Source organism: Sinohyriopsis cumingii, chromosome 7, assembly GCF_028554795.1.
Source record: "Sinohyriopsis cumingii isolate HCF-2022 chromosome 7, ASM2855479v2, whole genome shotgun sequence".
Lineage (NCBI taxonomy): Eukaryota > Metazoa > Mollusca > Bivalvia > Unionida > Unionidae > Sinohyriopsis > Sinohyriopsis cumingii.
Genome location: NC_142967.1, coordinates 19,548,715 through 19,563,576, shown reverse-complemented (window position 1 = coordinate 19,563,576; position 14,862 = coordinate 19,548,715). Strand labels below are relative to the sequence as shown.

At 35.6% G+C, this 14,862-nt stretch overlaps 1 protein-coding gene across 1 annotated transcript in view; it reads right to left on the bottom strand.

Moving 5' to 3' along the window:
• Window positions 1–13,399, bottom strand: part of LOC149794824 (exocyst complex component 4-like) — a 76,810-nt gene extending 63,411 nt beyond the window's left edge. Inside the window, exons 1-4 of the mRNA XM_089964481.1 lie at window positions 13,321–13,399; window positions 12,445–12,508; window positions 7,263–7,363; window positions 4,567–4,584 (exon numbers count right to left, since the gene is read on the bottom strand). Coding sequence (XP_089820607.1) covers window positions 4,567–4,584; window positions 7,263–7,363; window positions 12,445–12,508; window positions 13,321–13,369 — 232 coding nt within the window. The 5' untranslated portion in view covers window positions 13,370–13,399. The remainder of the gene's footprint in view (window positions 1–4,566; window positions 4,585–7,262; window positions 7,364–12,444; window positions 12,509–13,320) is intronic.
• Window positions 13,400–14,862: the final 1,463 nt, after the last annotated feature.

Here is a 14,862-nt window from a genome sequence, read left to right as displayed (position 1 = left end):
CACAATTACTCTGTTTATTTTCATAACTTTGAAAAGTAAGGCCTTTACATGCACATGGTCAAATAAAGATATTTTTATGCAAGCATTAATATTCAGATTATAAATAAGTGCAGGCATGAAAGTAAATTAAAATATAGTCATGCTAGTTTTAACAAAAACGTATGCACCATTATTTCTGAAGATGAATATATAAAAGAAATATAAATTATTTTATTTGTGCAATTAGTTTTCATTTTTTAATTATTCTGAAAATAAAGTTGCTACTTGTATGGAGTTAAATGAAACAAATTACGATGAAAAAGTGAATGAATCAGTCTTAGTCTCCCTAGTGCATGTGTGTCTAAGTGCTAAAGTTGGTTGTTTGCTTTTGATTGCACTTGTCTGCTGAGGAAATATGAGCTTAGTGCATTCCCCAAGGACAAAAAGAGGTGTTAGAGACAGACAGTTGTTTCTGTTTTACCATGTTGGAGAGGCAATTGTTAAGTATGTATAATTTATATTGTGTGATTAACTTTTGTCCATGATTGAGGGTAGAGTTAAAGCCTACTTGATTTTTGTCTGGATTATACAAAGTAAACAAGAATTGGAGTTCAAGACTTGTTTTTAAAAAAAATGAAATTCCATTGTGTCTTAGGTTAGGTGAAAATAGCATATATATGATTATAGGATTTGGTAAACAATTATTCATTCCTGCTTTATGATCAGTCTGTTGAAACACCTATAGCTGTATTCAGATACAATTTTGAGAGAATTATCTTCTTAAGTTATTCCCTGGAATTACAAAGTACTCATTGGCTTTTTTGGACTAAAACGCTACTTTGGGATTATGGAGAACTCATTCTAAGACATTCTAAACATTATCATTCTGGTACATCAGGACATTCAAGATTATTGGAATTCATTCAGAACATTCTATAGTTTTGGACATTCAGGATTATTTGGGATCTAATTCACAATACTGTAAGCGTCTTTTGATTTTGCACTTTGCATATTATCTATCAGTCATAACATTATCCTGATCATGTGTGAGTGTGCTAGTATAAAGACAGACAGACAGACAGACTGACAGATACTGTACAACCATTTTTAAGAAAAATTAGAGTGGTAATGAAAGTCAAAATTCACATTTGTTACAAGCATTTTGTTTCTATAGTTTCTGTAATAGTTTAAAAATTTACTATTACACACTGGACAAAACAAAAACCCAAATAAACATGGAGATTTATGTTAACTTAATCCTGAAAGTTTTCATTAGTCTCTTTTTCTGCCACAGTTGCCCAAATATTTTTTGCTGTTTAGACAAACATGGATAGGATAGAATGACACAAATCATGTCCTACTTGTAGCAAAGAACTTGCTCTAACACATAGTCCCACTTTACTTGCAATAAACAAAGGAAAAAGTCAAATAACATTCTGCTTCCATTCATTAGGCTTAAAATATACAAAGGATAAACAAAGGAAACAGTCAAAATAACTTTCAGTTCCCATTCATCTGGCTTGTCAAGTAGCCCAGGCATATGTTTTGGATGCGGGAGTTCGTGGGTTTGATCCCAGGCCGAGTCATACTAAAGACTTACAAAAATGGTACTAATAGCTGCCTTACTTGGCGCTCAGCATTAGGAGGTTATTGCTAGGATTGGTCAGTCTGGTGTCAGGATAATGTGACTGCGATATGATGCCCCAGCAATAGGCATCACTAGAAACTGCCACACTGCAGACATTGTAGCAATAAGACTGAAAAATTGTTAAAGCTACATTAAAAATCCAAATCATAAACACACACATGAAAGTCAAGACCTTTGACCTTGAAATCAATGTCAAGAGTGCTGATGATGAAAAACTTGTTTTTTGAAAACCAACAAAATACAAAGTCTGGTTAAAAACATACATGCATGTGAGCAAGTTCATAACTCCATAAAGTAGAAAAATCAAAGCAATGACCATAGACTTGACCCCAAGGTCAAGTATGTCTGGTTTTCAAACTTGTTCACAACAGCATGGACATGGTGGTGGTCTGATCTGCACCATTTTTATTAAAGATAAATTGTTGGTGACCATGCTGGATGTCTCATTGACACCAATTTTATTTAGGACCATGCTGGATGTCTCAATGACACCAATTTTATTTAGGACCATGCTGGATGTCTCACTGACACCAATTTTATTTAGGACCATCCATAAGTCATAAGAAGTCTTTTCAAAAGCCAATTTGACTATCCATTGAGGAAGGTTATTTGTAAGACTTTCAAGATGGCATCCTGTGGTCATATTGGTGTTGGCAGACAGCATTTTCATTCAGGGCCAGTTAGACCTCAGGATGAAACTTTGTGCATTCACAATAAGAGATGTCTCATCACAACAGCGCAATCCCAAAATGCACCTCACCACAACATACTTCTTGTAAGCTTGGCATATATTCATGCCTAAGCCGAGTCCAACTGCCAACAACAACCCTGATCTTCCACTGCAAAATATGCAAATCAGAGTCTATGTTGCCTGTTCTACTGATTACTCTTAACAAAATGCACGGACCCAGATTTGCTGGTGCATTATATGATGGCAAATCTGTGGGTCTGTGAAGTTTGCAGTTGGACTCAACTTGTATATAATGTACATGGCTTGCATAACCATTTAATAATTAGGAATAAATTAGTTATTATTATTATTATTTATTATTATTATTATCAAAGAATAAGGGATCACTCTAATTATTACTTGAATTATTACTGCTGTTGCTGTTGTTATCGAGATCAGGAGGAGGATGTTAATTATGCTTGTTACTGATATAATGTAAAAAAATTTACTGGCAACATACATGTAATATTCTAAAAATCAGTTACAGACTTTTCTGTTCTTATATAAGTACTTCAAAAAGTGACCTAGACTAGTGAAATATTGCCCAGTCTTTTGCATATAAAGATAAAAAAGTGCAGCAGAATGCAAGATAAAGCAAAAGAAAGTATGAAACCAGACAGATGGCAAACAAGGAGTACCAAAAAATGAATCTCTGTCTTGGACTGAAATATAACCAGACACAAATTAAAAATGTAACAAAAATCTTGGAACAAAAAGCTGATTAAGGCCTGCATGTTGAGCCCACCCATAAGCCTTTGCTAAATTGGTGTTGTAGACATCAGATATATCCACACACCAAGTAACATGACCCTGTATTAAAAAAATGACCACTAAAACCTTTCATAGGTTAACCAAGGGTATGGACAAATGTATAGACGATTTGAAACTACTGCCAAGGCGGGCTCAACAAAAGCTCTTCCAATGCAATTACAAATCTGCATGAGAAACAAATACTTGAACAAGAATATAAAATAAAATAAGATTTGCACAAAATTTCAAATACATAAGAGATATGACACCTATATACAAAGATGTTCTGATTTTAAAAAGGGCAGGAATAAATAAACCCAGCGTTGTGAACTAAAATGGGCACTTTTCCTTAGATCATGAGTCTGTTTTTTTTTTTCAACAACCATTCTCTTTGTTATTTTAAGATTTCTATAGAATTTTATTTAATAGGTATATCAAAGTAAAAAAATGATTTCAAACTAGCAGCCAGTGTGCCTGATACTACTTACCTGGTTATATAACTTAACAGTTGACCATTTCACTAAGCAGGCTTATAAACTATTTCCAAAAGTTGATATCATATTGATTTTACCTATTTGACCATATCCTGAAAAAAACGTGTTTTTAAGATGAATGCATAACTAAATTGCACATTCTTTGAAATTATCCAAGCTCTTTATGGCAATAAAGCAACTGATAAAAAGTTTGGCTTCAAGAGAAGTAACAGATGCAAGATCCCTTCATTAATATGCATAGATCACCTCATTAATATGCAAGGATCAATTCACTAATGTGCAAGATCACCTGATTAATATGCCCAAATCACCTGATTAATATGCAATATCACCTCATTAATATGCATATATTATATTATATATATCTCACTTATTACTGCAAGATTTTGTTGGTGTAAACCCATGTTCCAAGTTTGATTAAAACTGGGTTGGAAATATGCACTCCAGGCTGGTAACAATCAATTGTTGATGGCTGGACATCACATGAAGGATGCAGGGACAAATCAAATGCTCACCTGACATAATGGCCTGATGAGATAATGATGAAAGATATATTCCAGTGGCATAGATTTCACTGATGGCTGTAGTATTCCTCATAAAAAATATACCAAGTATTCTGTCTCTACAAGCAACAGTATCTGAGAAAATTGCCTAAATGCAAACTATGTGTTGACAAAAAACAGACTGATGAATGGGTGGCCAGAATTCTAAACATATTACATGTTTTTGATTATCCTATGTTTAAGCTGTATAAATGTAAATATTACTATTATAGTAGTGGTGGCTGGTTCAAGAAAAAACTTAGAACTAACAAAATTTAGTCTTTATTTTCAACTGAAAACACCAAAAGCTGTCAAAATATTTGCATTCATAACTTAAAATTTTGTAAACAAAATAAACTGTCACAATATTTGGCAACAGAAATAAAAGTGTTAACGGGACAATAATGAATCATCATGACTTACTCTCCTCCTCCACATCAACTAGAAAGCAAAAATAGAAGACTAGAAATGTACCTATACTTTACAGATGCCCTCACCAATACAACACATTTATTGGACAAAGTTCTAAATCAAAAAGAGGGCCCTGAGTCAACAAAACCTGAATAGAAAACATGAAGAAAAAAAAACTTGATCTAGGAGTTGGTAATATGAAGCCTTACAGCATGTCTGCCTTCAATCCATCACAAGTTAATGAGTGGAAACTGAAGGACAAAGTTCGCAGTCAAACAAGGGGCCATAACTCCATAAAAGTTGCTGGATGAAGGTGAAAACTGATCTTGATTGAGGTCTTCCTAATGCAAAGTTTCATACAAAATTTAAATTTAATCCTTAAAGTCATTCAAAAGCACATGACTGGCAAAAAATTGAAAGGCAAAGTTAACAGTCAGAGAAGGGCCACAACCTTTACTGGAAATTGGTGAAAATTAAACTTGAATTAATATATAGCCTAATATCAAATTTCATTTTGATCCATGAAGTCCTTCAGTTTTGATCCAGTCCTTCAAAAGTTATTGATCCATTTCATTTTGATCCATCAAGTCCTTCAAATGTTACTGAACAGAAACGAAATATGTGACTGATCTGACAGGACAGGATGAGACAGACAGACATGGGTAACTACATGCAATAATCTCAACATTGCTGCGGTATTCAAATACAGCATGCTTCAAGTTCATAGAAAAAATTCAGTAAGGAATTTTATGTCTCTTTAATATAATGTAGCCTCTGTTAAAATTTTCACCCAAAATCTTAAAAGTTAAACCACAACAAGAATGTTGGTACTATTTGATGTCCTCAATAAAGTGATACCAATGTTTCACCATCTGCTTAACAACTGCAAAATTAAATATAATGTGAAATATTACATTTTTAAGTTACCAAGCTGACACATTATATGAAGTTTTAAATAGTTCATTTAGTGCTCCCAAAGGAAGGGCGAAATGAAACAGCTGAGGAAAACAGAACTTTGACAGTCTATGAGCAACAAATGATAAACTTTGCAATGCAAAGAATCTGAATTCTGGTTTAAAGATGAGCAAAACTACCAGCTTAGCCTCTACATTATCTGGATTATTGATACATTTTGTCCTTTTATGAACAGATAGTAGGATAACCAAATGGCGTCAATAATATGCACAATGTATGTGGCATCTTATTATTGTCAAAGAACTGAAAAATTAAAAAATTAAAGTATAATTCTGCTCTGATGAAATTATCGTTGGGCATTAGGAACTAAATTTTAATTGTCTGGGACCACAACAAATCATATTCAACCTATCTTTACTTTTCATAAACCAGACTGTAATCAAATCAGAGTGTAATCAATGATTACATAGCTCACCTCTATGAACCAGAGTATAATCAACAATTACATGGCTTGTTTCTATGAACTAAAGTGTAATCATTGATTGCAGAGCTCATCAACATGAACCAGAGTGTAATCAATGATTACATATCTCACAAATATGAACCAAAGTGTAATCAATAATTACACAGCAAACCTCTGTGAATCAGAGTGTAATCAATGATTACAAAGATCACCTCTGTGAATCAGAGTGTAATCAATGATTACAAAGATCACCTCTATGAACCAGAGTGTAATCAATGATTACAAAGATCACCTCTGTGAACCAGAGTGTAATCAATGATTACAAAGATCACCTCTGTGAACCAGAGTGTAATCAATGATTACAAAGATCACCTCTGTCAACCAGAGTGTAATCAGTGATTACAAAGATCACCTCTGTCAACCAGAGTGTAATCAATGATTACAAAGATCACCTCTGTGAACCAGAGTGTAATCAATGATTACAAAGATCACCTCTGTGAACCAGAGTGTAATCAATGATTACAAAGATCACCTCTGTCAACCAGAGTGTAATCAATGATTACAAAGATCACCTCTGTGAACCAGAGTGTAATCAATGATTACAAAGATCACCTCTGTGAACCAGAGTGTAATCAATGATTACAAAGATCACCTCTATGAACCAGAGTGTAATCAATGATTACAAAGATCACCTCTGTGAACCAGAGTGTAATCAATGATTACAAAGATCACCTCTATGAACCAGAGTGTAATCAATGGTTACAAAGATCACCTCTGTGAACCAGAGTGTAATCAATGATTACAAAGATCAACTCTGTGAACCAGAGTGTAATCAATGATTACAAAGATCACCTCTATGAACCAGAGTGTAATCAGTTATATGTCATTCCATATCTACCTCTTATCAAAACTTCACAAAGTTTACAAAACATATCATGTGACTGGAAGCATGTGCTTAAAGAATCACAGAAATAACATATTTTTCTTTTAGTTAAAAATATTAATAAAACAAGACAGTTATCCCATTATATTCCTTGAATTTATTTAATTTTCGACGCTTGCAATTACAAGAATTATGGCAAATTATAAACGTAACCTACTCAGGCCCTTCCTCTGGGAGTTGGAGCCAAAATACCCAATCCAAATTGCTTCTAAACCCAAGGAAGAAATAATAGCTGAGATGCAAGTGATGCATATGTAAATACTTTTATCTGTGCCAACACAGAAGCCAGGTTGTACAATAACTATCCTTGATTTCATAAAGATAACATAAAAATGAATGCATAAACCCTCCATATTTATTGCAGTCGGTTGTCAATGAACATATTACCTTTTGTTGCCAGGTTAATGTTGTTTGATACAGTAAAATGAACTTGACCAAGAAAAATATTGTCAATGAAGTCTTTCAGAAACTCTTGCAGGCTGGATGAGCTGAAAATAGAGATATATGAACAAATTTACTTATGCATAAATCAACACAGCATACTTCCTCATTTCCTGTCACATCAATGTGCTAGGAAATCAGTCTGTACTGTTTGTTCCCATGTACAATGTGCTGGGAAATCAGTGAATGCTGTTTTTCCATGTAACATGTGCATGTAATCAGTCTATGCTGTTGGTTCCCATGTACAATATGCTAGAAAATCAGACTATACCACTTGTTCCATGAACAATTTGCCAGGCATTAGTCACATTGTCTGTTTTCATGCATAAGGTACTGTATAGTCTACACTGATTTTCCCCATGTACTATGTGCTTGAAAATTAGTTTTCTTGTTGGTTCCCAAGTACAATGTGCCAGGAAGTTAGTTTTCTTGTTGGTTCCCAAGTACAATGTGCCAGGAAATTAGTTTTCTTGTTGGTTCCCAAGTACAATGTGCCAGGAAATTAGTTTTCTTGTTGGTTCCCAAGTACAATGTGCCAGCAAATTAGTTTGTTCCCATGTACAATATGCAAGGTAATCAGTCTATGCTATTTGTTCTCACTGTGTGTGTGGAAATCATACCATACCATATGCAGTACACAGGTAATCAGTCTATGCTATTTGTTCTCACTGTGTGTGTGGAAATCATACCATACCATATGCAGTACACAGGGAATCAGCCATCATTGACTGTTTCCTTCCATGATGTGCTGGAAAATCAGATTAAGCCATTTGTTTTTATGTACAACTTGCAGTGAATGCAAAATTGTTGTTGTAAATAATGTTTCTCTGTGAATCACATTAACCTTATTAACCTTATGAAATGAGCTCCACTACATCCAGAATCCAGCAATGCCAAAAAGACAATATATTGCCATCTATATACCCTATACACAATGGGAACAAACTCTGACCCATTACTTTTCCTTACCAAGCTGTGAGGCTACCCACCAAGTTGTTGTTTGCCAGTTGAAGCTAAGTGACACATTAGTGAGGATGCTTGCATTTACAGGGATGTTTGAGAGGGTTTCATGTTAACATCCTTCCATGGGAAAATGGCTTACCTGTTGCCTAGCCCAATGGAGAGTTTCCTATAAGATATATTGCTCTACATGTAATGAATACATCACAACCAATGGTCATGCAACATGTTACAACAACACTCGAAAATAAAAGAATGAAATTTCCTTACCAAGCAAAAACTTAATCCAGTGAGGTGCTTATCCACATACATGACGAACTTCTGCCAACCTCAAATGGGTCAGGTGGTCATCTAGGCCATAGCCAACATACCCATCAAATTCAATTCTCAACTCTGTAATGCTTTATCTTCGAGGCAAAAATCAAGAGGATTAGCTGTGCATGCCAGCCAATGGCTTCTATTAAACTGTAGTTTTTGTGGGAACCAATTTTGGTGTATTTTTTGTTTGGCTGAGTTGTGAATTGAAAGACCCAGTGAAAAATGAGCCACATGTGACAAAGAAGCCTCCAAATCCATTTTCTAAATGAAACATTCTTTGAGATCAACAAAGCCACTTGAGACAGCAATGTCATTACCATAATCTGGTAATAAAATACAGATCTCTATAGTATCTGGTACTTGTAATTTCCATTCCATGCCTTAAATCAATATATTTTAAGATAAGTAATGATAGAGATAAATGAGAAAAAGCATAAGGTATTCAAACACTTGTAGCTCTGAAAAGTAAAGCAGGAACAAAAAATTAAACTAGTGCAGTGTTGAAATTTGTTTTGGTTTTTAGAGTAGATGGGTTTTGGTTTACTGGATAGAAAGAGTGGATGACCACCTTTTGGTTGCCTGCAGATGGCAACCAGTTCTTAGCTATGAAACTATCATGATGCCTAATGTTTCTGAAGTCAAAGAGTGATATCTCTGATGGTAACAGTGGCTAACCTTTCCTTCTTAAATAGTGACAGAAAAAAGTTATCCAACTGAGAGATTAAGGCATTCAATGGGATGGTGTCTCTATACCAGTCAGAAAAACCCATCACTTCACCCCTCTTCAACCTTCAAGGTGGATGATGTTGTCTCTATACCAGTCCCTAAAAACCCATCATAACCCATCTTCAACCTTCAAAGGGATGATGTTGTCTCTATACCAGTCGCTAAAAACCCATCATATCCCCTCTTCAACCTTCAAAGGGATGATGTTGCCTCTATACCAGTCGCTAAAAACCCGTCATTTCCCCTCTTCAACCATCAAATTGGATGATGTTGTCTCTATACCAGTCCCTAAAAACCCATCACTTCCCCTCTTCAACCATGAAACTGGATGATGTTGTCTCATACCAGTCCCTAAAAACCCATCACTTCCCCTCTTCAATCATCAAATTGGATGACGTTGTCTCATACCAGTCCCTAAAAACCCATCACTTCCCCTCTTCAACCATTAAATTGGATGATATTGCCTCTATACCAGCCCCTAAAATTCCATCACTTCCCCTCTTCAACTATCAAAATGGATGATGTTGTCTCTATACCAGTCCCTAAAAACCCATCACTTCCCCTCTTCAACCATGAAATTGGATGATGTTGTCTCATACCAGTCCCTAAAAACCCATCGCTTCCCCTCTTCAATCATCAAATTGGATGACGTTGTCTCATACCAGTCCCTAAAAACCCATCACTTCCCCTCTTCAACCATTAAATTGGATGATATTGCCTCTAAACCAGTCCCTAAAATCCCATCACTTCCCCTCTTCAACCATCAAATTGGATGATGTTGTTTCTATAGCAATCCCTATAAACCCATCACTTCCCCTTTTCAACCAGCAAAGTGGATGGTTTTCAAAGTCATGAGAACCTTTCTATGACCGAAACTCCTTTGTACACCGAACTCTCCAAGCAAAGCCAACCATGAAGATGAAGCCTCTCCAGACAAGAATGAAACACCACAGGTTGTCTGAGCAGGTTGAATTTCACTGCAATTTTCCAGATGTCTGTGACTGGATCTTGCAGATCATTCACACAGAATTTGTCCCACCTGAGTGGGGCTATCAGAACCACTCTACAAGTCTGTTCCCTTTTCTTCTGAATGACTCTTGGAATCAGAACAGTTGGTGAAAAGGTGTAGCCCTAAATCCCATCCCAACTGACTGCCAAAGCAACCATGGCCCAAGCCTCTGCATCACAAGGCAGCAGAAAAAAGTTGGAGAGCTTCTGATTCCCAGTTGTTCCCATGTATGATGTGCAGGGAAATCAGTCTAAACTGATTGCTCCCTGTACATTGTGTATGAATGCTATTTGTTCCCATGTATAATGCGCTGAGAAATCATTCTACACTGATAGGATAGTGATACCTGACAGAAGATTGAGGTACTTTTGACTGAAAAATATGATACAGTGATGCCTGGCAGAAGAATGAGACTTTTGACTCTGTGTGTGTGTCTGTATGTGTGCTTTGGATTTTTAACATAGCTTAAATTTTTTTTCACTCATATTGCTACGATGTCTGCAGTGTGACAGTTTACAGTGATGTCTAGCATTGGAGCATGATGTCCAACCCAGTCATGTTATCCTGACAACAGGCCAATCAGTCCTAACACTAACCTCTTAATGCTGAGTGCCAAGCGAGGCAGCTGTTAGTACCATTTTTGTAAGTCTTTGGTATGACTCAGCTGGAGATCAAACCCATGACCTCCCGCATCCAAAGTGGATGCTCTAACCACTAGGCCACCAGAGCAGTCAACTTTTGACTGAAGAATAGGATAGAGTGATCCTTGACAGAAGAATGAGAGACTTTCAGACCTTCTAACCCTGCAGAGTCCATCTCAGTATGGCAGTTGATTTGTTTCTGTAAGTCTGACCAGTTTTCAGTCAGGTTATCAAAATACCATAAACTGCTATTGTAAAGCTGGAAAACATAAGTAAAATTTCAGTATTTGGAACATGCAGTGACAATAAACATTATGTTCAACTCAAACGTTTGTAAACCATGTGTAGACTTTATCTACCACTAGTACAGTTGCACAAACTTTAGTTCTGAACCCTAGACAGCTCAATGGTTTGTTGCTGTCTCTCAACTTGGCGTAGTTCTTGGAAATTCTTTTTCCATTTCACATGACGACGTCAATCATATTTCCTGCCACGAGTCATACTCAAATTGGCACGTGATGTCCAATAAACATAATTGTGTCCCTTCCCACTTTTATTCACAAGAATCTGAATATTCCTTTTCATTCTTCTGTATTGGTTATTAACACTTTTCAAGAGGTATATTTTCCCTTTCATCTTAAACATACATCGCTTGCTGGATGCCATTTTCCAAAAATTAAATTAAAAAATTGTTATATAATCAACAGTTTGATCATGCAGAGGCTTCACATGAACAAACAGGTGCAGTTTAAAGTGTCTGAGGTGCTACTATAAAGTTAGTCTGGTTCCCTGACTAATTTCATTAAATTTAATATGAAACCCAGATCCAAATAAAACACAGGTGAACAAATTTTCTGGATTTTTCAGCGATGATTATTTTTCCATAGCTTTTGCTTTTATGCACAAGTCCCTGTTTTAAGGGTAATTTTCGTAAGACTTATGGCAAAATTGGAAGGGTTGGCAGGTCTGGACTTTTGACTGAGGAATAGGATACAGTGATCCCCGACAGAAGAATAAAGGGCTTTTGACTGAGGAATATAAAGTGATCTCCGACAGAAGAATAAAGGATTTTTGACCAAGGAATATGATAGTTATACCAGAAGAATGAGGGGCTTTTGACTGAGGAATATGATATAGTGATCCCTGACAGAAGAATGAGGGACTTTTGACTCAGGAATATGATAAAGAAAAGGACATTTCTGATGATTTGTATTCAGAATGAAAAGTTTACTGGAAAATAATCGACAGCAAAGTAGCACAATTTATATTCTTCCTATGAGGAATTTCACATTCTTCAAACCTGCACTCTAGTAAAAAATTCTGAATATCAAGTGAGGCTGGAGATGAAAAACTAGAAAAAATTTGGAAATGTTTTCTTATCCACTGACATTTTGATTTTTGTGAAAAAGCTGGCGTAAAACCAATTTAAATGAAGGACAAAGTTCAGAACATGCTAGAAAGTGTGATTTATTACCCTGGAGAACATTCAGTGGCCATCTCTATCTCCATAATGAAATTCTGAAGAGGCTTGAATATTGCTGAAACAAAAGAAAACATCAGAAAGGAGGGAGACAGTAAAAAATGTTCTGTGAAGATAAGGTAGGAGGCAAATATAGACCAAAACTGTATGACTGACATACCTAACAAATGAGTGGGGAGCAGATATTCTCAGAATATTCTGAAAAAAAAATGGAGAATTCATAGCACATGTAATGTATAGGATAGGAAAATCATATCCCAAAGGGTTAGAATTCATAAAGTTACCATATGTATTGTACTCGAACAGGAAAATCTACCCAAAAAGGTCAAAATTAATGAAGTTATAAAATACTTTAACAGATGGAGAAATCATACCCAAACTGTCAGAATTCATGAAGTTACTATATATACCGTATTGTATCAGACAGAAAAATCATACCCAAGAGGGTCAGAATTCATATAAGTTATCAAATGTATTGCATCAGTTAGGAAAATCATACCCAAAAGTGTCTGAATGGATGGAAGTTACCAAATGTATTGTATTGGACTGGAAAATGTACTCAAAATGTCAGAATTCATAAAGTTACAATATGTATTGTATTGAATAGAAAAATCATACCCAAAATGGGTCAGAACTCATTAAGTTACAATATGTATTGTATCGGATAGAACAATCACACCCAAAATGGGTCAAAATTCATGGAAGTTACCATATGTATTATATTGGATACAAAAATTATATCCAAAAGGTCAGAATTTATGGAAGTTACCATATGCATTTTATTTGATAGGAAAATCATACCCAAAAAGGTCAGAATTCATGTGTAGGAAAAAATCATTAAATAATTTCAAGACATGTAAAGCATTCTACCTTTGATGTTATCCACTGAAGGTTTGCAGACTAACTGGTGTTTAGGCATGCCAACTGTACTTGAATCTCCAAATAATTCACTATGCTAAGGAAAAAAATGACAAATAAGTTTGTATTAAAACCACAAATGCACACTGGTCAATCACAACACACCAGCAAAACATGGCAGAATCAGCATCCTCAGAAATGGTGTCAATCAATTTTTCTATTATTTACATCAAAACAATGATGCTGTTTCTGGAAATAGATGAAATGTGTAAAGGAGTCATTGTTTGATACTTTCTTTCCGAAAGAATGAATCCTTCAGGATTTGGCTGTAACTCTACCATTTGACTGCTCTGTTGGCCTAAGTGGTTAGAGTATCTGCCTCAGATGCAGGAGGTCACAGGATTGAACCCTTGCTGAATCATATCAAAGACTTATAAAAGTGGTACTAGCAGCTGCCTCGTTTGATGCTCAGCATTAAGAGATTAGCATTAGGACTGGTTGGCCTAGTTTCAGGATAATGTAACTTGGTGGGACATGATGCTATATGTCTGTGACATGATAGCCCAGTGCTAGACATCATTATAAACTGCAACACAGCAGACATCATAGCGATACGCCTGAACATTTGTTGGAGCTAAGTTAAAAATCCAAATCACACACACACACACACACACACACACACACACACACACCACACAAAGACTACCATTTGACAAACATGCTGTTAAATTTACCATTTTAACAAAGATTTTCACTTTCACAAATAATGGTAATTCAAGTTTTGTGGCAATTTCTATCCTCATCATGACAGAGCACATAATCCAATACCATCCCAACGGGACTTGTACTGGTAATTATGACTGTGACTTCTTTACAACAAAACACATAGTGAATTTATTTACAATGGTGATCCAACAATGCTCAAATTATATATGAAATACTACTCATGACTTTGTAGTTTGTTACGAACATCTTTTAGCAAAGAAAATAGTTTTAGCAGATCAATAAGAACAATATAAAAGTGACTCTGAGGCAGAAGATAAAAAGCCGATGACAGTGCGAGAATGAACAAGAGCATTTCCGACACAAGCCCCAAATCCATGAGCTGGATTCCAATGGACATGTATACTACCTCCTGCTGGTTTACAGCATGCCCTGGACAATTCATGAACTTGCTTATAATGAAGAACTAAATGTGGATCCCTTATGTTTCTTTCAGGATAGGCCCCAAAATAAGCCTCTATTTTTGTTTTAAATACACCTGCAATAACTGAAACTGTTAAATGAAAGTCTAATGTATAGATCATTATGTTGTCAGAAATGGTAGTCAGTATTTAGAAATTTGAACTTGTCATGAAATTTGAAAAGTTTAAAAAAAAATCATACATTTTGTGTGTTTGTGCGTGTGATTGGATTTTTAATGTAGCTTTAAAAAAATTTCAGTTATATCACTACGATGTCTGTAGTGTGGCAGTTTATAGTGATGCCTAGCACTGGGGCATCATGTCGCAGACATGTAGCATGATGTCCAATCCAGTCACATTATCCTGACAC